Source organism: Dasypus novemcinctus, chromosome 4 (genome assembly GCF_030445035.2).
Source record: "Dasypus novemcinctus isolate mDasNov1 chromosome 4, mDasNov1.1.hap2, whole genome shotgun sequence".
Lineage (NCBI taxonomy): Eukaryota > Metazoa > Chordata > Mammalia > Cingulata > Dasypodidae > Dasypus > Dasypus novemcinctus.
In genome coordinates this window covers 93,589,076-93,615,229 of record NC_080676.1, presented here as the reverse complement: position 1 = coordinate 93,615,229, position 26,154 = coordinate 93,589,076, and the positions used below count along the sequence as shown (strand labels likewise).

Below are 26,154 nucleotides of genomic sequence, written 5' to 3'. Positions count from 1 at the left end.
ACAAAGATGTTCAACACAGTGGAAACAAACAAAAAAACTTTGAGTCTAACATTTGGAGACAGCTAAATAAACCACAGGACAAATGCCTGACAAAATATTAAGTACCCATTTACATGTTTATGAACAGTTTGTAATAACACTGAAAATACATATAAGAGTAAATAAAACGGCAAACTTTACAAAATAGCATAAGCAGAATGATTATAGTCTTTTCTTAAAAAAAAACAAAAAAAACCATCCAAACAACACATAAGAGCAACCCCAAATAAAGACCATCAGTGTATATACCAAATAAAACTAGTGGTTGTTATTGAGTTGAAATATCGTGTATTTCCACATGTTCCATAGTTACTATACTGACAAGTGCACTTTAAAAATAAGTTAGTAAAAAAACAAAACAAAGAAAAAAATAAGTAAAGTTGGAAAAAAAGCAGCTCTTTGCATCCTCCATCCCTGGTTGAACTTGGAAGACTGCTTCTCCCGGTAGCTTAAGAAGAATGGGCTCGAAGATGTTTTGTTTGTTTGTTTGTTTCATTTCTCATTGTCATTACCTGGCTTTGCTTTATATCCATGGCATGTAGTTCGTTAGCATCACCCAAGCTCTCCACAGCAGATAATCTCTGAGAGCAAAAGTGAAAGTCAGAGGGATTTACAGATTCCAGGAGCATATCTGCAGCAGGAAAACCATCAGTTAAACGGCTTAAAGAAATCCACAAGGCTTTAGAAAATAATTGACCACATTCACAGTTTATTCTTACAGCTTATAGCATACTTGCAAACAAGTCAAAGTCAAATCCATATTCTAGACCCAAACCTTGCAATCAATTTTTGCCCTCTATTAACTTGTCAGTCATGTGTTAATGCCCCCCAAAAGAAGACAAGGCAGGACAAATCAGAAAGCAGATGCAATCACAGCAGCTTGAATTGGTGTGAAGAAGAGATAATGTGTGTTGGCAAAACTTTGAAAACAAGAATTTGGCTTCCATACATGGCTGAGGGCCGGAGGACAAAAAGTGTTTTGTAAAATTAGAAGTATAACAGGCCTGAGCTTCAGGAGGACTAGGAAGCAGCCAGACCTGGGGGTCTCAGGGAACATTAGCAATGTAATCCTGTCACATCATGTACTCACTATTAGGAGGCTGAATCCGTCTTTCAAGAGACCCATAAATCAGCTATTGTGTTCAACAGGGCTCTACTAATATGTCTAATACGCCTGACATGATTCACTTAGTCAGGAAACATAATGCAGACCGAAGCCAAGGCAGTTGTCAGCAGCACATTACCAACTGAAGGCAGAACCACATTAACCTCTTATTGCCTAACACTTATCCCCACTGAAATTGGTTGAGCTGGTGTTATTTTTCTATTATTCACTCAGTGAAGTAAGGATCTGTTATTCTGAGCCCCCAAACCTCAGAGACAAAGAAATTGGGCCACACAAGTGTTAATAGCATCTGTATTTGGGGAAACAACTCACATGTCCATCAATAGTTAAAATGGATTAATATAATCCATGCAATGGATTATGACTCAGCAAAGAAAGGAACAAACTATGAAACCATGCTAGAGCATGGATGAATCTCAAAATAATTATGGGGAGTGAAATAAGCTGACATAAAAACTGTATGATTTACATAAAAGTCTAGAAAATGCAAGCTAATCTATGATTATATTTACGTGAAAGTCTAAAAAATGCAAGCTAATCTGTAGTGACAGATAGCATATTAGTGGTTGCCTGGGAACTGGAGTGAAGGAGAGGAAGGACTCAGTTCAAGAGAGTGAGACAGCAGGGAGCGTCACAAGAAAACTTTCAGATGGCTATCATTCATTATAATTGTGTTGATGATTTCACAGGTATATACATACAACGACACTTATCAAATATGTGCAGTTTATTGTATGTCAATAACACTTCAATAAGGCTGTTTTATAAGTTAATTTTTAAAAACTGGGCTAGCCCAAAGGAAATCAGGCTGTAATTAAGTACAATGTATATACCATAAAATCTTTTCAAAGTATTTATTTGAATGATGAATCAAATGTCCTTTAAATATCGGTACTACTCAAGAATATTGTTATGTTCTTCCTCATGCCCTACTTCCTCACTTTATACTAACAAATATTTATAGAGGTTCAATAATGTGCCAAGACTATTGTGGGTGTTAAGAGCACATCAATGAAAAACAAAAAAAAAAACAAGCAGATCTTGCCCTCATGAAGCTTATATTTAAGGAGGATGAGAAAGAAGTAAATAAAATCAGTAAAATATATAAAACTATATGACAGGTAAGATGATGAAAGGTATTATGGGGAAAAAGAAAGCAGGGAATGGGCATAAAAAGTACTGGAGATGGACTGTTGTAATTTCTAATAGGGTGACCTGAAATGCCTCAGCAAAGTAAATTTGAGTAAAGACCTGAAAAAGTTGAGGGAGAGAACCATGGATATAAGTAAGGGAGACACTTTCTAGAAAAAGACAAGAGCCAGAACAAAGGCCCTGAGGTGGGAGTTTGTCAGGCATTTTGAATAAGGAGGAGGTGAGCCAAGGAGGAGGTGAATAATAGGTCATGAAGACAGAGAGACATCAGGAAGCCAGACCATAGCACCTTGCAGGCCATGCAGGTCATATGGCATGGGCGTTTACACACTGTGTGATAAAGGAAGGCATTGCACAGTTTTGAGAAGGGGAGTGCCATCATCTGACTTTTTACCATGGGTGCTGTGTTGAAAGTATAGGGGAGAAGACCAAAGCAGGAATACCAGTGAGGAGACAGTCAAGTAGTCCAAGAGATATGTTGGTGCATTTGACCAGAGTAGTAACAGTAGACATGTAAGAAATGATCATAATCCAGATTTTGAAAGTAAAGTCAACAGGATTTATTGATGAATCAAATGAGAAAGTGATAAGAAAGAGAATACCATATCACCCAACTTTACCTTCTCCTCAGATCTGCCATGTACAGCTGAAGAATGGATATCTCCAAGGGTTTCAGGCTATGCAACTTAAAAGATGGAATTGGAATTGCCTTCAATTGACATGGGAAATACTGTGGCAGGAGCAGATTGGGGAGAGTAGAGTTCAGGAACTAGATTTTAGGTAAATTGATTGTGAGATGCCTCTTAAACATCCAAGTGAAGATATAAAAGGGATTGTTAGCTATGAGTCTGGAATACTGGAGAGAAGTCTAGACTCATGATAAAACTTTAGAAGTTATTCTTCCTACTTAACTGGTATAAAATTTTCAGGAGAAAAGTCAGGAAACATGTCTTTGTCTCAGAATCCTTGATGCCCTGCCTACTGACCTGAGTACTCACTCCATAAAGTATGTAACAAAAATGTATAGTGGTAGTAAGAGGTCACCTGGGTCAACTGTGGACCTGAAGGCTTCTGGGGAAAAAAACTTTCAGCATCTGATCTCCTACTCTGGAGCATATTCATTTGTACCCCATTTACTCATTAGGCCTCTCTCTAGGCCCAGAGTTTTACTCCCTTTCTCTTCACAGGTTGTTGGGAGACACCAGGTATATGTATGCTTGTACACCCTGGACAGTGCTAACTGCAGATGCTATTCAAACTCTAGGGTATGTGAATTATTCCCCTGGAGTTGGGCTTATGTAAACTGTTACTGAAATTGACATTTGTTTGAAGGGTCTAATTTCACGTCTGTATTAATAGTTGACAAATGGGTCTCTTTTCAAAGCCAATAGGTAGCAGATGTGACTCATCCAGTTAGATGCCTGTCTCCCACATGGCAGATCCCAGGGCTGGTTCCCTATACCTCCTAAAGAAGATAAGCAGATGCAATAAGCAGACACAATGAGCAGGGAGCAGAAGTGGCTCAAGCTGTTGGGCAACCACCTACCACATGAGGGTTCCAGGTTTGGTTCCTGGTGCCTCCTAAAGATGAGTGGACACAATGAGCAGAAAAGGAGCAGATGCAGCAAGCATACAATGAGCCAAAAAACACAATGAGCAGACACAATGAGCAGACAATGAGGGGAAACAATGAGCAGACAGATGAGGGACCCATCTCAGGGTAGGGAAAAAAAATAAAGGCTTATATGAGTTTTATCTTCAAATTCTATGCATTAAGAGTAAAATCCTCTTGCTGTAATAAAAACCATTCTTCAGCTGTACATGGCAGATCTGAGGAGCAGGTAAAGTTGGGTGATATGGTATAAGGGACAGTGGCTATAGAACTTCTATTTGTAATTCTAAATTTTTTTGGTCCAATACTGACATTACCCTTTTTCATAGAGAATGTAATTAAGTTTTGGACCACCATCAGCCCTGCAAAAAGCAAAATTTATATAAAACAAATTTTGAATGATAAGATGCTTGGTCTTAATAGTCTCTTGTATCTCCTGCTGGAGGATGGTTCTAGAAATGAACCTGCACAAAGGCTCATGCCTTCACTTTTTGTAACTGTGAAGTAATTAACTTTTTCCTTTAGCATCCTCTCATCCTGCCTCTCTATGCTGCCCATCCTGGTCCTTCCCTAAGGATCTTCCCTAAGATCCTCCTTTCTCTACTTGCCCACAGCCCATTCAAGAATCTTCTGGGTAGGCCTGTGCTGCCTGGACAGCGTCTCTGGCCCTTACAATGCACCATAAAAATATGTTCACCTTGTATTCCATTCTCTTATGGCCTTTCCTCTTGGTAGAGATGGAACTAATTGAATAAACTAAACCCTATTTCCTCCGAGATAACCTCAGGCCTCAACCCAATTAAAATTCACTGTTTCTTGAAACTAAAATTTTGTAAGGTCCAGTGGGGATGAGTGAAAGGACTTTCAAAGTTCTTTCAACACTCGTGCATTTAGACTGAGAGTAGGGGACCCTCCATGGCCTCGACATTCTTTAGAGCCACCACTTCATGTAGAGTGCATCTGCTCCAGGAAATGGTTAGGCCAGGGAAACAGCCATATTTCTGATTCTAAGGAGATAGAAGAAAAGTAGGAGATCCCAATGCTGAAAATATCTTTTCCCAGAGGCCTTCAGGTCCACAGTATACCTAGGTCAACCTCTTAACAACTACCAATACGCAGTTTCGTTACATACTTTATGGAGCGAGTACTCAGATCAGTAGGCAGGGCATCAAGATTCCAAGAGACAAGGAAGGACATGTTCCCTGACTTTTCTCCTGGAGTTGAATACACCAGATAAATAGGAAGGAGGGCTAAAAGAAATAAACAAAAACAAAATAAAAGTAAAAGAAAAGAAGAGAAAAAGAAAGATATACACAGGACCAAGGTACGCAGATGACATTAAGTGCTATAGAATCTTGAAGGAGCCATATCTGTGAGATGTGAGTCTTAGCTAAGCCTGGAATAAGGGTAAGACAAAGCTGAGAGGAAAGGGGAGAAGGGGAGTTCCAGCCATGTAGAGGCTAGATGAGGTTGGCTCTGAGGTAACTCATTACTCTTTTTTCTCAATTCCTTCAGTTGGTGCCGAGCCTCCCAGCCAGTTTTCCATTTGAATCTTTTATAATATGTATGAAATTATCATATTTTAAGAAATTTGGACATAAATCTTATATGACTAAGCTGCACCCTCATATATCAATCCTCAAGACACTCCGAAGCTCTTCTTTGGCACATGTGGATGGAAGGAGTTCCAGATCATCTTAAAATGTTTCCAAAGAATTACAATGGGTGCCAAAAATGAGCAGATTGACAATACCCAAGTTGGACCACAAGATGTCAGACTTTGCACAATAATCAGTCCCAGCAGCCCCCATCGACTCAAAAGATAAATGAATTCAGGGTAAATATGAATTTTCCATAGCAGCTTAAAGCCTTTAGATGGCTCTATTTGTAAACAGAGATTGTCCCCCCCAAAAAAACTTTAGGTCACTGCTGGTTTCCACATTGGACACTATGTATCAAATGGCCTGCTCAGGTTAGAAGTTCGTGTCAGAACATTAGGTTTTTGGGGGCATTTTTTCGTGTTTTTTTTAATCTCCCCCCCTACCACCACCACGGCTTTTTTTTTGCTTGCTGTCTGCTCTCTGTGTCCATTCGCTATGTGCTTTTTCTGCATTTTTTTTGCTTGTCTCCCTTTTTTGTTGCGTCTTCTTGCTGAGTCGGCTCTCCACGGCAGCCAGGCAGGCAGCTCTCCACAGAGTGCAGGCGAGCCTGGCTTCCCAAGGAGGCCCCGGGAGGCGAACTCAGGGGCTCCCTTATGGTAGATGGGCGCCCAACTGTTTGAGACACAGCTGCCTCCCAGAACATTTGGTTTTGACAGAGCTAATTGGTGAAGATATAAAACAAAACAAGCAAGCAAAAACAAACAAACGAAAAACTTGTTTCTGTTAAGGAGGAGGGTAGGGAAGAAGGGAATAACCTCTGTATGTGTATCACCAACTACAGCCATGGTGAAAGTAACTACTCAGTTTGCAGCACTTTCCCATCTAATAAGGTCACTTTGGACCTGGAGACTATGCAGCCAAAACACTGTCAGATTTACATTATGCATAATCTTAGCATAGGTACTGGGAAAATTATCTTCCATCAGCAGGAATGATATCAGTTTTCCAACCTGAATCTGTGATCCTGTCCCACATCACTTCCTGTAGGGGCATTGTTATCCTCAACAGCTTACCACCCGTTGGGTTCAATATCTTTGAAATTAAATCAGATTGCTATTTTCCCCTTCCAATGACTTCCCATACAGTTTAAAATAAAATTTAAACTCTGCCATGGCCTACAGGTTTCTGCGTGACTGACCCAGTCTACCTCACTCTGCATTGCCCTTTCTTAGTATCAACAACAGCCTGTTTACTATAACAGGAAGAAGCCAACTACACTCCTTCCTCAGAGACTTTGCACTCACTCTTCTCCCTCCTAGAAATTTATTCCTAAAAATCTTTGCATGCTTGCTTCCTGACCCAATCAGGAGTCTGTAAAAATATTGCCTTCTTAGGGAGAACTGGCCTGCCCATTCCATTGTAAAATATAACCCATACTGCCTTACCATCCCAGTTCTTTCTAGCTTCTCACCCTACATTATTTCTTTATAGACCTACCATTATCTGAAATTATATTTCTTTGTTTACTTATTTGATACCTGTCTTCCATACAAGAATATAAGCTCCATAAGGGCAGGGACCTTGTCTGTCTTGTTTACCACTCTATCCCTTATGCTTAAACTAGTGCTGGTGCACACATAGCAGTTTCACAATAAAATTTGTTGAAAGAGCACATGAAATTCAATATGTTACCTCAAAATCAGCTTTTTTGTCTGTTTCTGGGACTACCATTACCTGAGTAAAATCACAAAAATTTGGGGGTGTTTTTTACTCATTGCTCTCCTTCATTCCTACATTCAATTATTGGTCAAGACTTGTCCATTCTTCCATGAATCAAACCCCACTTTCCCCTTCCCCACAGATATTACCTTTAGATAAATACTCTTGTCATCTCATACTGGAAGTATTACCATTGCTTCCCTCCAGTGTTTCTGCGTCAAGGCCATTCTGCCCATCATGACTGCTTAATCATCCTAAATCCTGCCCTCAACAAATTGTGACCTCCTATTATCCCGCCCCACCCACAGCACATAAACAGACACACACACATGCACATGCGCACACGCACACATACCCTCCAACCAAGTTCACAAATTATGAATGGATCAAAATCACTGCCAAATAAGGCTTCACTATTCCTCTGTGCAAATCCTTTCCACCAGTCAACCCGGTGTCTCTGTTCCCTGATCTTACTTCTGCACTGCTCCTCTACAGGAAAGACCCTCTATTCTTCTCTCTGTCTGGTTAAATCCCTTGTACCTTCTTCATATCCCACTTTCTCACCCTTCTTCCCTCAATCCTTCCTTCTCAATCAGAAGATATAAGGCAGACTCTAGTGGTACAGAAAGGCTACGCAGAGGCCGCAGGGCCCATTTCAGAATGCCAGATGTATTCAAGAAGGCAACCGGTGTGTGACAGCATGGATGAACCTAGAGGACATTATGTTGACTGAAGCAACTAGACACAAAAGGATAAATACTATATAATTATGCTATTATGAACTAAAAATTTTAGGTAAACTCATGGAGTTAATAATTAGTATATAGGTCACTGGAAAATGGAATAAGGCTAGAGAATGGAAAGCTGAGGATTAATCTGTGCAGAATTGGTAATAAGGTTGTAAGTCTTTGGAAATGAATAGAAAAAGTGAAAGCACAACATAGTGTTTGTGACTAGCAGAGCTATTATGTGGGTATGACAGTGGTTGAAAGGGTAAAGTCTAAGACATATATATTACTAACAGGAAGGCTAAAAATTGTAACATGAGACTGTATAACACAGTGAAACTTCATGTGAAATACAAATATGGGGAATATTGAGTATGTAAGACTGTTTTTACAGAAGGTAAATGTAAATAGAGAAATAGAAACAGAAGCAGAGACAGCTGCTTTCCCTGCTGCAGCTATGTACAGCAGGGGAAGCATAAGTGATTAAGAGGTGATGAGTTTTGTTAATTTGTTCTTCTTATTATTATTAGAATAATGAAAATGATCTAATAATGATTGAAGTGATGAATGCACAGCTATATGATTATACCTAATACTACTGATTGTACACTTTGTATGGATTTATGCCTTATTACTATATATTAGTAAGACTGATTTGATTAAAAAAGAAACACAACCAGTAGCAGCTGGAGCCTGTGGGCTGAGGGCACTGGAGCAGGCAGGAAGGCAGCCTGGAGGAGGTTGGTCAGTGTGAGGAGGACAGTTAGAGCAGGACAGCAGCCTGCCCACATATAGGGTGAATACTCAAATAAAGAATTTAGGATAATGGGAGCCAGCTTCCTCACTATTAGAGAAAGATGATACAAACATGGAAAAAGGGAAGGCTCCACCCTGTGGAGGTGGATTGGAATTGGAGATATCGCACATGCATATATACAAATATGTACATATATATACAAATATATGTGTGAATGTTTATATGTATTTATGCAAACATAGTTGTATTAACTGGAAGAATTTAATGTGAATTTCTTGATTTTTTGGAATCCTCCATCCCTCCCTTCTTTCCTTCCATTCATCCCTCTTTTGTTTTGCTTCTCTGCTTTCTTTTTTCCTCCTATCCTCCCAACTTTTTTCTTGTTCCTATTCATTCAATTGCCTTCTCCTTCTGTCTTTACCTGACTTCCCCCTTGCCATTCTTTCTTTTCTTTCACTTTTGCTTTTTTCCTTTTCTTTTATTCTTTCTTCTTTTTATTGTTTTTATTGTGCCACTTTCTTCTTTCTTTTTCTTCCACTCTTACTTCTTTTCAGATTTCTTTCTTTTGTATCTCAGTGGCACATCCCTTAACAGTATAACAAATCCAAAAAACGTAACAGTCAGTTTGTAAGCCAATATTAGCACCCGTTTTGTTGATACAAGTATGAATATGTACAGTCATCAGTGGAAACTAGCCATCTCAACGTAAGGCTATTATGCCCAGAGGCTCAAAGAGGAAGCCTTCTGCAAATTCCCCTGTAAATTGTATAGTGGCTCCCTGATATCTCATTCTTGGCATAAAATGGATCTTGAAATCCAAAATCTTTCTCTGTTGTGGGTATGCTAGTTACCAAAGCTACTTCAAAATATACTTTCACCCAATTAAAAAGTCCCTAATGAAAAATATGCAGTAGGGGGCCATAAGCAAGAGTAGAAACAATTACAGGAAGTGAATTAGGACGTGCCTACTAAAGTGCCTACTTATTATAAGGGGTATAAGGAAATTAGAAGGAAAAAATACTTTAAAATCTATCAAATATAAGGCATTATTATAATTTTCCATGTAAGCTTCTGTACAGGGAGTGGAAAGGAATTTGAAACTATTAAGATAAATATTTTCTTCCTGAAATTGACCAAAGCTTCTCAGACACATATTTACATGTAGTTTTAATTGTCTTAGTGATGAAGCTGATAAAATTTTTTAAGGAATCCAGTAATAATATTGGGCTTTAATTAAAATCCTTCTTTCATGTTCTAGAAACATTTTTTTGTGTACCTATGTGCTCAGACATTAATTTTACCTTTTGTTTAAAAATAAAAGACTGGTATACTGCTGAATCATACTACTTACAAAACAAGAGGAATTGTCCTTACTCAGGGTTCTGCCATTTCCAAATGCTTCCAAGATAGTATTCATTTGCATAATTTGATCTTCTTCCAAAGTTCCCTGAGATATGCAAGAGAAGTACAACTGATAAAGTTTTTTTGTAGAACTCTGTAATAATGTAGGAATTCCTCCATCCCCAGGACAAACCCCATTCTTACTCTGATAACCAGTATCCAAAAGCTGCTTCCAAATATTGGGTACAAAATGTAATTTTGGAATTGGAACTCAGAAAAATAGATAGATGAGAGAGACTGATTTAATATGTGAAGGCCCTATGAATACATGTGGGAGCTCATTTATTTGCAGTGCTTCTGTTTTGGTTGGCATTGGCTCAGGGGGAAAGAAAATGGGTATATATCAAAATACACACACACAACAACAATGAAAACAAATAGTGTATTTATTTATTCTATATAATCTCCCCATTGTTAATCTCCTTTTCCCATGTAATTCTCATACCTGGAAATTTATTCTAAGATTAATATAGCAAAATCTTGACATCATTTAAATTAAATTTTTGTTTGGCACTATTGCTAAGTAACCTTAGAGGTCCACACCAAGCACTAACTTATAATGGTATTAGTTATGAATTTGAATCATGTATGCTCCAGATGATGAACCAACACAGGTCATCTGCAGAGAGTGAACCTGGAGGACTAGCTAGCGCCCATATTGCAATATGGTTTTGTTGTTTTCCACTCAGCCTCAAGGATACAATTTATAGTATAGTATGACATAGTATTTATGAATTTGTAGGTCTATAAATATTGTATCACTTCTAACTCTCATGGTTCTACTGCTCTTCAAATAAGCTAAAGGGCTACATGACTTTCATAGAAGTGTTATATATTATCATAAAAGACTAAAAATAACCTAAATATCTAACACTGGGACTATAAAGTAAGTTATTGCCCATCAAATAACAGACTGTAGGAGGCGGGGCAAGATGGCATCTGAGTGAGTGCACCTTACAGTCTATCCTGCGAAGAGGTAGCCGAGTGGGGTTGGAGTCTTGCCAGAGTGGGTTGTCTTGGGGGTTTGCAGGGCAGAGGGTGTGTGGACATCGATTTGGAGAGAGAGTGGCAGAGGTGGTGCTTACTGAAGGTAGAATTGCGGCTTACAAGTACAGAGGTCGGAAGCTATGGACTGGTGGGACCCTTCCCCCTGGGGCTGGCGGCCTCAGTGTTTCCTGAGAACTGTCAGTTGTGTGGTGGCATTCCTGGGCCGTGTGGTCCCTGGATGCATGGTCCCCAGGTCAGTGTCCCCTGAGCCCCCATAGCCTATGTTCCACGGACCTATGTGCCCTGGGTCTGCAGAGTCCCGGACTCCCCTTTCCCAAGTCCAGTGCTCCTGGAGTTCTGGGATTGCCTTAGCCTTCCAGTTTTGGACTGACTCCATGGGTGGGAGGGATTCAGTGGAGGGTGCAGTACACGGGCCTGGCTAGTGTGGGTTCGATTTTCTGGTGTTTCCCTCCCCCCCTTTCTTCTTTTCTTTTTTTCTTCTCTTGCACTTGGAGGAGCATACCAGCTGGCTTGGGGAGAGTCTGGGAAGAGAGAGTGGCAAATCTGCTGAGAAAGCCCGATTCACCTAAATACCCCGGGATAGGGAACTTGGGATGGGAGAAGGTGGAGTCAGAAAATCAACTAGTCCTCTCATAGCACACCTAAAGGAGAGGGACTATAGGAGTTGCTTTCCAAGCCTCCAATAGCATACTTGGGGTTCCTGGTGAGGTGTGGGTGCTCTCTCTCTGGAAATTAAGAGTCACTGTTTTCTGTGTGGAGCTGATTCAACAAGCACCCACTTGAATCTCCCACTGGACCTCTCAGGCAGCTTTCCAGCTGCCTGGAAAAGAGGGAAGTGAGGAAGGGAGAAAAGGGGGAATGTCAGATCCCTAAGCATTTTATTTAACTACAAACAGGATTCCTTGCTTGAAACGTTCCCTAGTATTTGATTGGTTTTTCCTTGTTTTTCCTTCCTCTTTATCCCCCCAAAGCCCTTTTTCTTTCTTTCTCTTTTTCTTTTTCCTGCTTACTTCCCCACTTCCTTTTGTCCCTTTTTTCCCCTCTTTCTTTCTCTGCTTTCTTATTCTTCTTACACTAGGTGCTGCAGGGAGAGCTTCACATTTGCTGTATTTCCTCATCCTCCATTTACTCTTTTCTGTGTGTATTGATTTTGGCCACCAACACTACTCCCTTTCCTCTACATCTTTCTATCCTCCACTGATTGTTTCTCTTACAATACACCTCTCTTTGTTTGGCCCCCTATGTTTCCGACTTTTTATTACTAAGACCTTTGTTCTGTTTTCTGCCTTATATTCACTCTTCATATTATTGCCCTCTCTTTTCTCTTTCCCTCTCTCCTGAAATACACAGGCCTTTTAATTCACACTGTATTCCTCCCCATATTCAGATTTTTACATACTCTATGTTTCTTACTGTTATAACTCTACATACCTTACATGAGTCTAATATCTATTCTCCTATATCTCACATGGTTCCTCTGTTAATATTTACTTTCAATACTACTATTATTCATTTTCTTTTCTTACTCCTTTTGGTTTCTCTGGCCCTAATATTTTCCTTCAAGTGAACTTAGCCAACAACAAGAAAATAGAATAAGAAGAACAAAGCGACAAAGAGAAGACTTAATATGCATGCAAAAACAACAACTAATTAAACTCCAATCTAGACAAAGAAGCTAAGCAACTGACTAAACCTGTCAAGATAAAATGATGACCAGGCAGCAACAAAAAAACTACAAACCAAACCAATAATCAGAAAAACATGCCCCAATCCAATGAGCAAACAAAAAACCAGGAAGAGGAGCAGAACATTGAACAAGTAATTAAAGATCTCAAAACATATATTAGGGGCAAATTTGATGAGACAAAGGAAGAGATTAAGAATATGAAGAAAACGATTGGAGAGAATACAGAAGAAATTGCAATCATACACAAAAATATAATGGATATGATGGTGATGAACAGCACAATTCAAGAAATCAAAGATATACTCTCAGCAAATAACAGCAGACTCGAAGAGGCAGAGGTGAGATTAAGTGATGTGGAAGACAGTACATCTGAAATCAAACAGATAGTAGAACTGGTCAATAAAAAGATAGAAAAAAATTCAGCAGGGGCTTAGGGACCTGAATGACAATGCAAAATGTGCAAACATATGTATTATAGGCATTCCAGAGGGAGAAGAGAAGGGAAAGGGGACAGAAGGGGTGTTGGAGGAAGTAATGGCTGAAAACTTTCCTAACCTAATGAGGGAGATCGATGTACATGTCCAGGAAGCACAGCACACCCCGAACAGCATAAATCTGAACAGACCTACCCCAAGACATGCATTTGTCAGATTATCCAATGCACAAGACAAAGAGAAAATACTAAAAGCAGCAAGAGAAAAGAGAACCATCACATACAAGGGAGGTTCCATAAGATTAAGTGCTGATTTCTCATCTGAAACCATGGAGGCAAGAAGACAGTGGTATGACATAGTCAAGGTACTAAAAGAAAAAAATTCCAACCAAGAATACTCTATCCAGCAAAGTTAGCATTCAAAAATGATGGGAGTTCAAAATATTCACAGATAAACAGAAACTAAGAGAGTATGCCAACAAGAATCCTGCCCTTCAAAAATACTAAAGGGAGTTCTGCAGGAAGAAAGAAAAAAACAAGAGATACAGAGGTGGAGGAGAGTGTAAGAGCAACTGAAAAGACAAAACAGAAAAAGAAAATCAAACATAATATGACAAACACAAATGCAAAGAAAATATGGCTAATATAAGTAATTCCTTGAAAGTAATAACACTGAATGTCAATGGATTAAGTTCACCTGTCAAGAGACTCAGACTGGAAGACTGGATAAGGAAATATGACCCATCTATATGCTGTCTGCAAGAAACACATCTTAGACCCAAGGAATCAAGGAGGTTGAAAGTGAATGTCTGGAAAACAATCTTACAAGCAAACAATAACCAAAAAAGGGCAGGAGTAGCTATATTAATATCAGACAAAATAAACTTTAAATGTAAAACAATTGTGAGAGACAAAGATGCCCACTACATATTAATAAAAGAGATAATCTTTCAAGAAGAAAGAACAATCATAAACACTTACGCTCCTAACAAGGGTGTCTCCAAATATGTGAGGCAAACACTGGAAAACTAAGTGAAGGAATAGATGCCTCTATGATTATAGTGGGGGACTTTAATATACCACTATCAATTTTGGACAGAACATCTCAAAAGAGAACCAACAAAGAAACAAAGACTTTGAATAATATATTAGAGGAGCTAGACCTAATAAACATATACAGAACATTACCCAAATACAGCAGGATATACATTTTTCTCAAGTGCACAGGGATCATTCTCCAAGATAGACCACATGCAAGGCCACAGGAAAAGTCTCAATGAATTCAGAAAGATAGAAATCATACAAAATAATTTCTCTGACCACAGTGGAATGAAGCTGGAAATCTGCAAGGGCCAGAGACCCAGATTTGGCACCAAGATTTGGAAGTTAAACAACACACTCTTAGAAAACAGTAGGTCAAGGAGGAAATCTCAAAAGAAATTAATAACTACCTTGAAACTAATGAAAATGATAACACAACATATCCAATCTTATGGGATGCAGCAAAAGCAGTACTGAGAGGAAAATGTATAGCCATAGATTCACTCATCAAGAAAGAAGAAAGAGCTAAAGTTGAAGAACTAAATGCACACTTGGAAGAATTAGTTTAAAAAAACAACAAACTAACCCCAAAGGAAGAAGAAAGAAAGAAATAACAAAGATCAGAGGAGAACTAAATGAAATAGAAAATAAGAAAGAACTTGAAAAAATAAAAAAAAACAAGAGCTGGTTCTTTGAGAAAATCAATAAAATTGACAAACCCTTAGCTAGATTTACAAAGAAAAAAAGAGAGAAGATGCAAATACACAAAATAAGAAATGAGAAAGGAGATATCACCACTGATCCCACAGAAATAAAGACTATCATAAGAGGATACTTTGAAAATTATATTCCAACACAAACAACAATTTAGAGGAAATGGACAAATTCCTAGAAACACATAAGCAGCCTACATTGACAAACGAAGATGTTGACGATCTCAACAAACCAATCACAAGTAAAGTGATAGAATCAGTCATTAAAAATCTACCAACTAAAAAGAGCCCTGGGCCAGACAGCTTCACAGGTGAATTCTACAAAACATTCCAGAAAGAACTAACACCAATCTTGCTTAAACTCTTCCAAAAAATTGAAACAGAAGGAACATTGCCTAACTCATTCTATGATGCCAACATTACTCTAGTACCAAAGCCAAACAAAGACACCACAAGAAAGGAAAATTACAGACCAATCTCTCTAATGAACCTTGATGTGTGAATCCTCAACAAAATACTTGCTAATCATATTCAACAATACATTAAACAAATTATACACCATGACCAAGTGGGGTTCATTCCTGGTATGCAAGGATGGTTCAACATAAGCAAGTCAATCACATGATCATATCTATAGAGGCAGAAAAAGCATTTGACAAAATACAGCACCCTTTCTTGATAAAAACACTGCAAAATATTGGAATAGAAGGAAACTTTCTGAACATGATAAAGAGTATATATGAAAAACCCACAGCTAATAACATTTACAATGGTGAAATCCTAAAATCTTTCCCTCTAAGAACAGGAACAAGACAAGGATGCCCACTATCACCCCTCCTATTTAACATAGTCTTAGAAGTACTTGCTCAAGCATTGAGGAAAGAACCAGACATAAAAGACATCCAAATTGGAAAGGAAGAAGTCAAAATTTCACTATTTGCAGATGATGTGATCCTATACATAGAATACCCAGAGAAGTCCAAAACAAAGCTTCTAGAACTTATAAATGAGTTCAGTAAAGTTGCAGGTTACATGATAAATGCACAAAAATCAGTAGCATTTCTGTACACCAATAATGAGCAATCTGAGGAGGAAATCGGGAATCAAATACCATTCACGATATTAAATTTTAAAAAATCAAATACCTATGAATAAATTTAACTAAAGAGGTAAAAGACTTATACACAGAAAACTACACTACACTGTTCAAGGAAATCAAAGAAGACCTAAATAAATGGAAGAATATACCCTGTTCATGAATAGGAAGACTCAATATTATTAAGATGTCTCTCCTACCAAAACTGATCTACAGATTCAAAGCAATCCCTATAAAAATCAACACATCATTCTTTAATGAACTAGAGAAACTAACTATGAAATTTATTTGGAAAGGAAAGAGGCCCTGAATAGCCAAAGACATATTGAAAAAGAAAAATGAAATTGGGGGAATCACACTACCTGACTTCAAAACATACTACAAAGCTACAGTAGTGAAAACATCATGGTATTGGCACAAGGATAGACACATTGACCAATGGAACCAAATTGAGAGTTCTGATATAGATCCTCATATATACAACCACATGGTATTTGACAAGGCCACTAAACCCTCTCAACTGGGAGAGAATGGCCTCTTCAACAAATGGTGCCTGGAGAACTGGATATACATATGTAAAAGAATGAAAGAGGATTACCAACTTACACCTTATACAAAAATCAACTCAAGATGGATCAAAGACCTAAATATAAGACCCAAGACCATAAAGACCTTGGAAAGCAAAGTAGGGAAGCATCTACAGGACCTTATAATAGGAAACAGCTTCATGAACTTCACACCAAAAGCACGAGAAGCAAAAGAACAAATAGATAAATGGAACTTCCTCATTTTAAAGCCTTCTGCACCTCAAAGGAGTTTGTCTGGAAAGTGAAAAGAGAGCCTACACAATGGGAGAAAATATTTGATAACCATATATCTGATAGGAGACTTATATCTTGCATATATAAAGAACTCCTATATCTTGAAAATAAAAAGACAAACCGCCCATTTAAAAAATGGGATAAAGATTTGAACAGACACTTCTCCAAAGATGATATACAAATGGCTAAAAAACACATGAAAAAATGCTCAAAATCCCTAGCTATTAGGGAAATGCAAATCAAAAAAAAACAATGAGATACCATCTTACTCCCTTAAGACTGGCTGCTATCAAAAAATCAGAAGACTACAATTGTTGGAGAAGATGTGGAGGAATGGGAACACTCATCTACTGCTGGTGGGAATGCAGAAGGATCCAGCCATTCTGAAGGACAATTTGGCAGTTTCTCAAAAAACTAGCTATAGCTTTGTCATATGACCCAGCAATTCCACTGCTGGGTATATAACCAGAAGATCTGAAAACAAGGACACAAACTGATACATGCACACCAATGTCCATAGCAGCACTATTCACTATTGCCAAAAGTTGGAATCAACCCAAATGCCCATCAACAGATGAATGGATAAATAAAATGTGGTATATACATACAATGGAGTACTGCTCAGCTATAAGAACAAATACAGTGCAAACACATGTGATAACATGGATGAATCTTGAGAACCTTATTTTGAGTGAAGCAACCCAGGCATTGATGGATAAAGACTACATGACCTCTCTGATATTAAATAAGTAAACCAAGCTGTCTCAGAGAACTAGAGACTGGATGATAAACTTTAAGGTAGTTGGAGAGTAGAGGAAGGTTGTAAGCTGACAGCTACTTGGGTGAAATCTATGTTAAGCCTGAGGTAAGTATTTGTACAGGGAAGGGATAAATTGGGGGGATATGGCTAACTTTGGGTGGGTCTGTGTTGGCTTTAGGTTGCTAGGGATGGAAGGATGGGTCAGATTGCCCAAGAAATTGGGGAGAGGGTGAGGGGAACATTTGATCATGGGAGATTGTCAGGTATGTGGTTGAAATTGTGGTGCAGAGAAAACTCTTTAGAAAATGTAATATGGAAGGTTGCCTGTTTGGCATGCTTAAAGGAGGGGGGCATCTGACACAGGGCAATCTTCTGGGGAGTGTGTGAGTGCTCATTTTGTCATAGTGGATTATATCATTGGGTGGAGACCCATATAATGAGAGTGAAGGTATACCCACATCCTGGGGAGGACTGATGTTCTCAAACAGAGGGAATTGTATCTCTTGAGAGAATCAGTGGCTCCCAATGGGTTAGGGCAGTCAAATATATCAAGCCCTCAACATTTTTGCAAGTATCTCTGAATATGGTCCCTCAAGTAATGAAGACTGATTGTCATGGTGGGTCCTGAGGGGAGGGGAAAAGAGGTGTTGAATACATGGAATCGGGGTAACTGTGGGGCAATGTAAGTGTTCCAAAAGATCATGCCATGATGAATATAGGTCATGTTAAATTTATACCAAAAATGTATAAAAGTCTATAAGCTAAAATATAAACCATAATGTAAAACATAAGATAACTAAAAATTTAGAAAATTGTATAGTTTAAAATATAAACCATAATGTAAACCCAAATGGAACCATGCTTGAAAGCTATCATTTCAATATCTGTACATTAGCTGCAGCAAATATAATATGAACATGTAAAAAGATCACTGTTGGGGAAGGGACAAAGGGTTTGATGTTGAATATGTGGGGGTACCATATATTGTATATGTGAATTACTGTGACCTAAAACTTATGTCAAGAGAAACTTAATAATCAGAAAAAAAAGAAAGAAAGAAAGAAAGGAGATAGACACTGAGGAAGAAATGGAAGAAATTGCCTTGCCACTGTACATACAGGGCAACAGCTGTAGCAGTGATGAAAGGCAAAATTTTCAAAAACAAAGCTTTTTCATTTTTTCATTTCTTTGATACCCCAATTTATTTTTCCTTTATTTAATTTTTCTAAATTTCTATGTATTCTATATTTAACTTTTAAACCCATCACTATATTCCATTTTTCTATTAATGGAACCTGGCAATATATTGGGCTTCCTTTTTGAAGAAATTTTGGACTACAGAGAGGGAGTCCTGGCAGGGGAGGAGCACTTGTGTAGGGGGCACACAGATGGGAGGGAGTTCTCCAGGGCATGTATACAGGGTACATAGAAAGGTTTAGATATTTTCATAGTGGTTTCCATTGGAAACAACAGATGAGAGAGTGCTGAATTCCCAACCAGGGGAGCTCTATCACATTCCCCAATGGAACAACAACAATCCCCCAAGTGCAATGGCAAAGACCAATAAAGATGGATAGTCCAACAATGAACCCTTGATACTGATGGCTCCAATTATGAGCTTGTGTGCCTGAAGTATGAACTAGGCCTATAGCTGTGGGGTGCCTAAGAGTTACCTCCTGAGTGCCTCCATGTTGCTCGAATGTTGCCACTCTCTAAGCCAAATTCAGCATGTAGATGCATTGCTTCCCCCCAGAGTGGGACATGACTCCTAGGGATGAGCCTCCCTGGTACCGAGGGATTACTACCAAGCACCAGCTGATGATGTAACTACAAAAAGTTTATGAACAAAGAGGTCAACTCAGACCAGCAGAATATCTCAGCCTACATGTAAAGCAGGTGTTAAAACCTGCTTTTTGACATTGAATAAAAAGGGGGAAATGGAAAGGGCAAGTGAGTTAATATGACTAAGAGTCTCCAAAAAAGAGTTAGGAGGTCATCAAGGGGTGATGCTTATGTATGCCTCAGGAGGGTACCAGAGACAGCCAAGGTAGATGGAAACCCAGGTGCTGGTTCTCCTGAGGGCTGCAGCAACCTACAGGTTCTATGGTCCAGGGAGATGGCTCTGGAGTTCAGGGCCCTGTCAGTTGGCCCTACTCTGGAGTTTGTGTTCCTGAGTGTGATGGAGGTGGACTCAGATATAACCTTTCTACACATACCTCTTATGTTACTTTTACTGGACCTGTGGTTGGCATTTCGGTTAGTGTATACTCAGGAGCCCAGAATCTTTGAATTGTCCATGTGATGGCCAGGCCCTGGGCCTCAGCAGACTTGCAGCTTCTATCCTCTGGTTTCTTGGATTTACCCTGGCCAGCTGACAGGAAGGTGAAGAGGATCAACCACCACACCAGGGAGCCAAGAGTACCTACAGCTGCAAGCAGGAGAATTGCATCCATCATCCATGTGGAATCTAAACCCTCTCTTCATGTAGAGGGGGACTGGACATAGCCATCCCAGGTCCACAAGATGGAGGAATAGAGTATGGATTAGAGTGGATTTACTGGTGTTCTTCTGGGGAACTATTGTGATTAGTAAGGGAAGAAATTGTAGTAGTGATGTGGAGAGGGTGGCCACGGTGGCTGTTAATGGTCAGGAGAGGAAAGAAGATATATGGTGTGGGGGCATTTTCAGGATTTGGAGTTGTCTTAGGTAGTGCTGCAGGGACAGATGCTGGACGTTGTGTGTTCTGTCATGGCCCACTGGGTGGACTGGGGGAGAGTGTGGACTACAATGTGGACTACTGTCTATGTGCTGCAGCAGTTCTCCAGAATGTATTCACCAGGTGCAGTGGATGTACCACAATGATGGAAGAGTTTGTTGATGTGGGAGGGGTGGCGTGGGTAGAGGGGTATATGGGGACCTCAAATTTTTTGAATGTAACATTTAAAAGAAAATAAAGAAGAAAAAAATAATAGACTGTTAAATTAAAAGCAGAATGAAATTGAATTTTTAAAATATATTTATACTGATTGATCCTATTAAAGTATATGTTTGTTGAGTGTGGAAAACATATGGAAAATACACACAGCAGGGAGGATCTTGGCTTTCACTTTTTTTAAATTTGGAAATAATTTCAAAATAAAAGTTGCAAAAAACAAATATATATTCTTCTTCAAACAATAAAAAGGGAACATAAGAAATAATTTTTTTTCCCCATAATTCTGTTACTCTGGTCTCACTCTTGCTCCTGTAGAGTGACCAGTACAAACATGCCATGAATTGGACAAGACATTGCTTTGCTAGAGCAAAAAGCAGAAATATTAACCTACGCAATACATGCTCCAAAGTTCAGTCTATATAACCACAGAAGGACAAAAGATTATTTGGCATGGGCTTTATTATTAGGGCTTTCTTATCATAGCTTTGTTGTTATTTTTGTTGTTAATGGGCCATTATAGAAGCTATCTCCTGGGAAGCAGATTTGGCTCAACTGATAGAGCATCTGCTTACCATATGGGAGGTCCAGGTTTCAAATCCAGGGCCTATGGGGTGAGGGGGGAAATGAGAGAGAAATAAAAATAAAATCTAAAAAAACAAAAACAAATCCAGGGCCTCCTGACCTGTGTGGTGAGCTGGCCCATGCACAGTGCTGGTGCCCACAAGGAGTGCTGTGCCTTGAAGGGGTGTCCCATGCATAGGGGTGCCCCACGCACAAGGAGTGCCCCCTGCAAGGAGGCTGCCCCATGCGAAAAAGTGCAGCCTGCCCAGGAGTGGGGCCGCACACACGGACAGCTGATGCAGCAAAATGATGCAACAGACTCCTGGTGCCACTGACAAGAATGTAAGAGGACAAAGAAGAATACACAGTGAATGGACACAGAGAGCAGAAAACTGGGGGGGGGGGGGGGGGAATGGGACAGGTGGATGGGAGAGAAATAAATAAATAAATAAATGAAATAAAAGCGATCTCCTTATCCCAGGCAAATAAACTAGACCAAGCAAAAAAACCTACAAACCAAAAAGTAAAATACATATCAAAATGAAGTTTTATCTACTGAATAACAAAGTTGAATGATGCCTAAAGAAATTAAACAAATTCAGGAATGTAGTTATTGGAAAATAAAATTTCCATAGTTTGAAAATTGGATCAGATTGCTATTTTGATATACTTCTTACTTTGCAAAGACAGCAGGGAACATCCAGGATTGAATTTACAAAGCAACCTAACGATGTCAGAAATAGAAAGATGGGAGGCCCTAATAGTTAAATAACATTGGCTTTTAGTTCCACTACGTATTATCTAATTTATTTTGTTGACTATCTTCCATGGTCTAGTTAGTCCCAAATAATTATGATGTTCACTAACTTGTTAATGGAACTTAACAAAATAAGCTAAAGTAAAAGTTGCCAAGGCTAAAAAGAATTGAAAAAGAGGAGGTAAATCTTTCCAGAACCTGGGATGTGACTAAAGTTGATGATGTATTTATCAGACATTTGGATTTGTTCCAGAAGTTAGGTGTAAAGGAAGAAGACTTCTCTTGGCATGTTTTTGTTGGAGTCTGACATCAAATGGTAGCTAAAGATTTTCAGAAATATCAATGTGGCCATCAAGGCACTGATGACTCTAGCCCTTAGGTAAGAGGGTATGGATCTTGAAGGGCCATATAATTAAGTGTTTAACTCCCCATAAATGCCCCTTGAAGCAGAAACAAATCAAATTATATGAGTTTTTCAGGTTGCTGGTTGAGAGCACTTGCTGATCCTCTGAGGAGAAAAAGGAAAGATGAAAAAAAGACTTTTGTACAGTTTTCTACTTGTTCTGCAGCTCTTGTTCTCTCCTTACTCTTACTACATGGTCAGGGCTCAGCCTCTATGACCCAGTGGAGAGAGCCACCCACCTCTCCTGCTAAGATAAATAAAGTATAAGTCCCCTGAACACTAACCAGCTTTTGCAACCATGGCTCTGATGGCCGCAAAATACTGGATAACATGTTTGGTAGTCACAGTATTTCCAGTACCAGAACTCTCCACTGTGATTACAAATTCAATGACACTGTTGACTGGTTTAGATTATAAATGCAATGACTGTTTAGCAATTCTAACCATATAGGGTAGGGCAGGCAGGGAAGGTTACATGGAAAAATGGAACTTAAGATGGAACTTAAAGGAAATGTAGCTATTTAGTTGGTTGGGAAAAGGAGAAGGACATCTCAGCCTGGAAAGCAGCAAGAGTAAAAACCTGTAGTTGAGAATGAATAATAACTTTCATAAAACCAAGAAGCCTCTTCCTCATGGTCCTGTTAACGAAAAGCAGGAGAGCCCCTCTATTAATTAGAGACAGGTCTCCTCATTACCAATTGCTCAAGAGATTTTTCACTTATCAAGGCTACCACATGGCCAGGTCCAATCCTCTCTTCAAAAGAGGGCTTACCAATCACTTCACCAGGCCACAGGGCTTTATGCTTCCATTTTACCTTTGATAACTAGTTTATGTTACAATGTGGGAAGAATACAGTGGTGAATTTATGGCCTTATCTAACCCAAATCATCCTACAATCAATGCCTACCTTTATCTGTATAAAATTCCGGAAAACAAATTTTTGAAAGGATTGTAGGAAGATGGAGATGTACTAACAGGCAGAATTGAATACTCTCACAAAAATAATGGAGAAAGGGCCAAAAACTGTTGAAGGGACCTGCTTTGGGGTTTAGCAGATGAGGTCAGTGCTATACAACTCCCAGGATGAAGGACAGAAAGAGGAAGAAGCCGAAATGACAAATGTTGAGTTACCAAGCCCCTGTGGCAGCTGGAAAGGTCTCCCCTTTCCCACCTCCAAGATATTAAGCTGGGGTAAAACATCTGGATCACAGCAGCCAACTGAGAGGGGAACAAACATCTTCCTCCCTATCAGCTGTTTCAAAGATAAAGGGAGGGGAGGTCAGGTAGCTTTTCTTCAGTGAATTCAGCCAGCAGAGCTAACTTTGCATCCCTGATCAGATCCAAAACAGGAACCCAGGAAAGCCAAGACTGAAACACCTCCCGTGGAAAGGTACGCTGACTAACACCATTTGCTAGACTGTCTGGAACTGCATGAACAAAAGCTGTTCACACTCCCTGTATCAGCCCTGGGAGAAAATCTGCACCCCACTAGTGAGTTTCTGGCCCAATTTTGAAAACATAAACCAGGCAATTTTAAAGATTGAGAATAAGTTGAACCACATATCAAAGAGGAACTGTGAAAAAAAATAACAACAGCAAGAGAAATCGGCCATCAGAATAATTCACCAATATATTCAGATGCCTAAACATCAGCAAAAAATGACAAGCTATACAAGGAAACAGGAAGAGATGGCCCAGCCTAAATAACTAATCAAATATCCTGAAGAGATACGGGATTTAAGATAATTAATTAGTGATAATCACACAACTCTCCTAAATCACTTCAAAGAATTTAAAGAAAATATGACTAAAGTAATAAAAGATACTAAGAAGACACTGGACCACCCAGGACAACTCCAAGTCCTGAAAATGCCCCCATATCATATCTCTTCCTATTGCAGGGACAGATGCTGGACATTGTATGTCCCACCATGGACCTCTGGGTGGACCACGGGAGAGTGTGAACTACAATATAAACCATTATCCATGTGGTGCTGCAGTGCTCCAAAATGTATTCACCAAATGCAATGAATGTCCCACGATGATGAAAGAGGTTGTTGATGCGGGAGGAGTGGGGTAAGGGGGGTGGGGGGTATATGGGGACCTCTTATTTTTTTTAATGTAACATTAAAAACATAAAGAGAGAAAAAATATATTAAAGCTACATAAAAGCAGATTTGAAATGCTTGAAGACAGAATTAGTGATTTTGAAGACAGAAATCTGAACTGGAAAAGACAGGAGAACAGAAAGAGAAGAGAATGAAAAAAAATGGAACAGCAGAAAAGGATAAGAGAATGGAAAAGGGGCAGAAAGACCATTTGAGGAAATAAGACTGAAAACTTCCCAACCCCTATGAAGGACTTAAGTATCAATGACCAAGAAGGACAATGCACCCCAAGCAGAATAAATCTTAATAGACCTACCCTGAGACACCTACTATTCAAAATGACAAATATGAGAGATAGTGAGGATTCTGAAAGCAGCAAAAGAGTAGCAAAGCATCATATACAAGAGAAACTCAATAAGATTAAGGGCAGATCTGTCATCAGAAACCATGGAGGAGAGAAGAAAGGGGTATGACATATTTTAGGTAATGAAAGAGAAAAACTGCCAGCCACGAATTCTGTATGCCACAAAGCTGTCCTTCAAAAATGAAGGTGAGTGCTCGCTTCGGCAGCACATATACTAAAATTGGAACCATACAGAGAAGATTAGCATGGCCCCTGCGCAAGGATGACACGCAAATTCGTGAAGCGTTCCATATTTTTGTGGAATCTGTGATGAGCTGGTGGTAAGTATGAGCACAAAGAAGGGACAAAATGGGGGCAAGGGGTTACCTTCGGGTGGGGCTTTGTGGGTTTGAGGGGGGCTGGGGATGGGCAGAGGGGTAATATTGTCTAAAAATTGGGGGGAGGGAGGGGCAACATACGAACATGGGAGAGTGTCAGGTATTCGTTGAGAACAAAATGTTGAGAAAATCGTATCAAAGTATAAGTAGGAGGGTTACCTGTTTAGGATGCTCAGGGGGTATGGTCTGATGCGGGACGGACTCTGGGCGAATAGCTGAAGGCTCATTTTGCCAAGGTGGGTTGTACCATTGGGAAGAGACCCAAGAAGTGAGAGTTGGGGTGGACCCACATCCTGGGGAGGACTAATGCCGTCAAATAGAGAGAACTGTATCTCTAGTGAGAAAGGAGGGCTCCCAGGGCATTAGGGAAGTTGAGAAAGTCAGGCCCTGAATACTGCTGCAAGTATCTCTGGACATGGCTTCTCGGGAAATGGAGATTGGCTGGCGTTGTGGGCCCCAAGGGGAGGGGAAAATGGATGTGGAATGGATGGAACCAAGGTAAATATGGGGGCAAGAGAGGAGTTTTGTGAGAGTACATGAAGATGAATATAAAACATGTAATATTACACCAAAAACATATAGGGGACGACAGACTAATAATGTAAACCATAAGGCAAAACATAGGATAACTAAAAAATTTAGAAAACTGTACAACCTAAAGTATGGACCACATAGTAAGCACAGATGTCATCTTGTCTGAAAGCTATTGTCTCGGAATCTGTACATCAGTTTCAGGAAATATGATATGAACAAGTTAAGAGATTATCGCTGTGGAAGGGAAAAGGTTTTATGGTGAATCTGGGGAAGTACTGTATATTGTATATATGAATTTCGGTGATCTAAGACTCTTGTGAAGCTGACATTATGTTGGGATTCACTTTACAGGAAGTTTTGGATCACAGAGTGGTTCAACAATGGCAGCGGAGGAATACTGATATAGGATGTTACTGACAG

The 26,154-nt window shown here is 39.4% G+C and overlaps 1 protein-coding gene and 1 non-coding gene across 2 annotated transcripts in view; one reads left to right on the top strand and one right to left on the bottom strand.

Annotated features, from left to right (window-relative positions):
- MYH15 (myosin heavy chain 15) overlaps positions 1–26,154 on the bottom strand; it is a 132,184-nt gene that overhangs the window by 102,484 nt on the left and 3,546 nt on the right. The window contains 2 exon segments of the mRNA XM_071214482.1: positions 569–670; positions 22,635–22,751. Of these exon segments, the coding sequence (XP_071070583.1) occupies positions 569–670; positions 22,635–22,751 (219 nt within the window).
- On the top strand, positions 25,014–25,120 carry LOC111763534 (U6 spliceosomal RNA). The gene has a single exon (XR_002796388.1). It is a non-coding gene; the product is annotated as a U6 spliceosomal RNA (small nuclear RNA).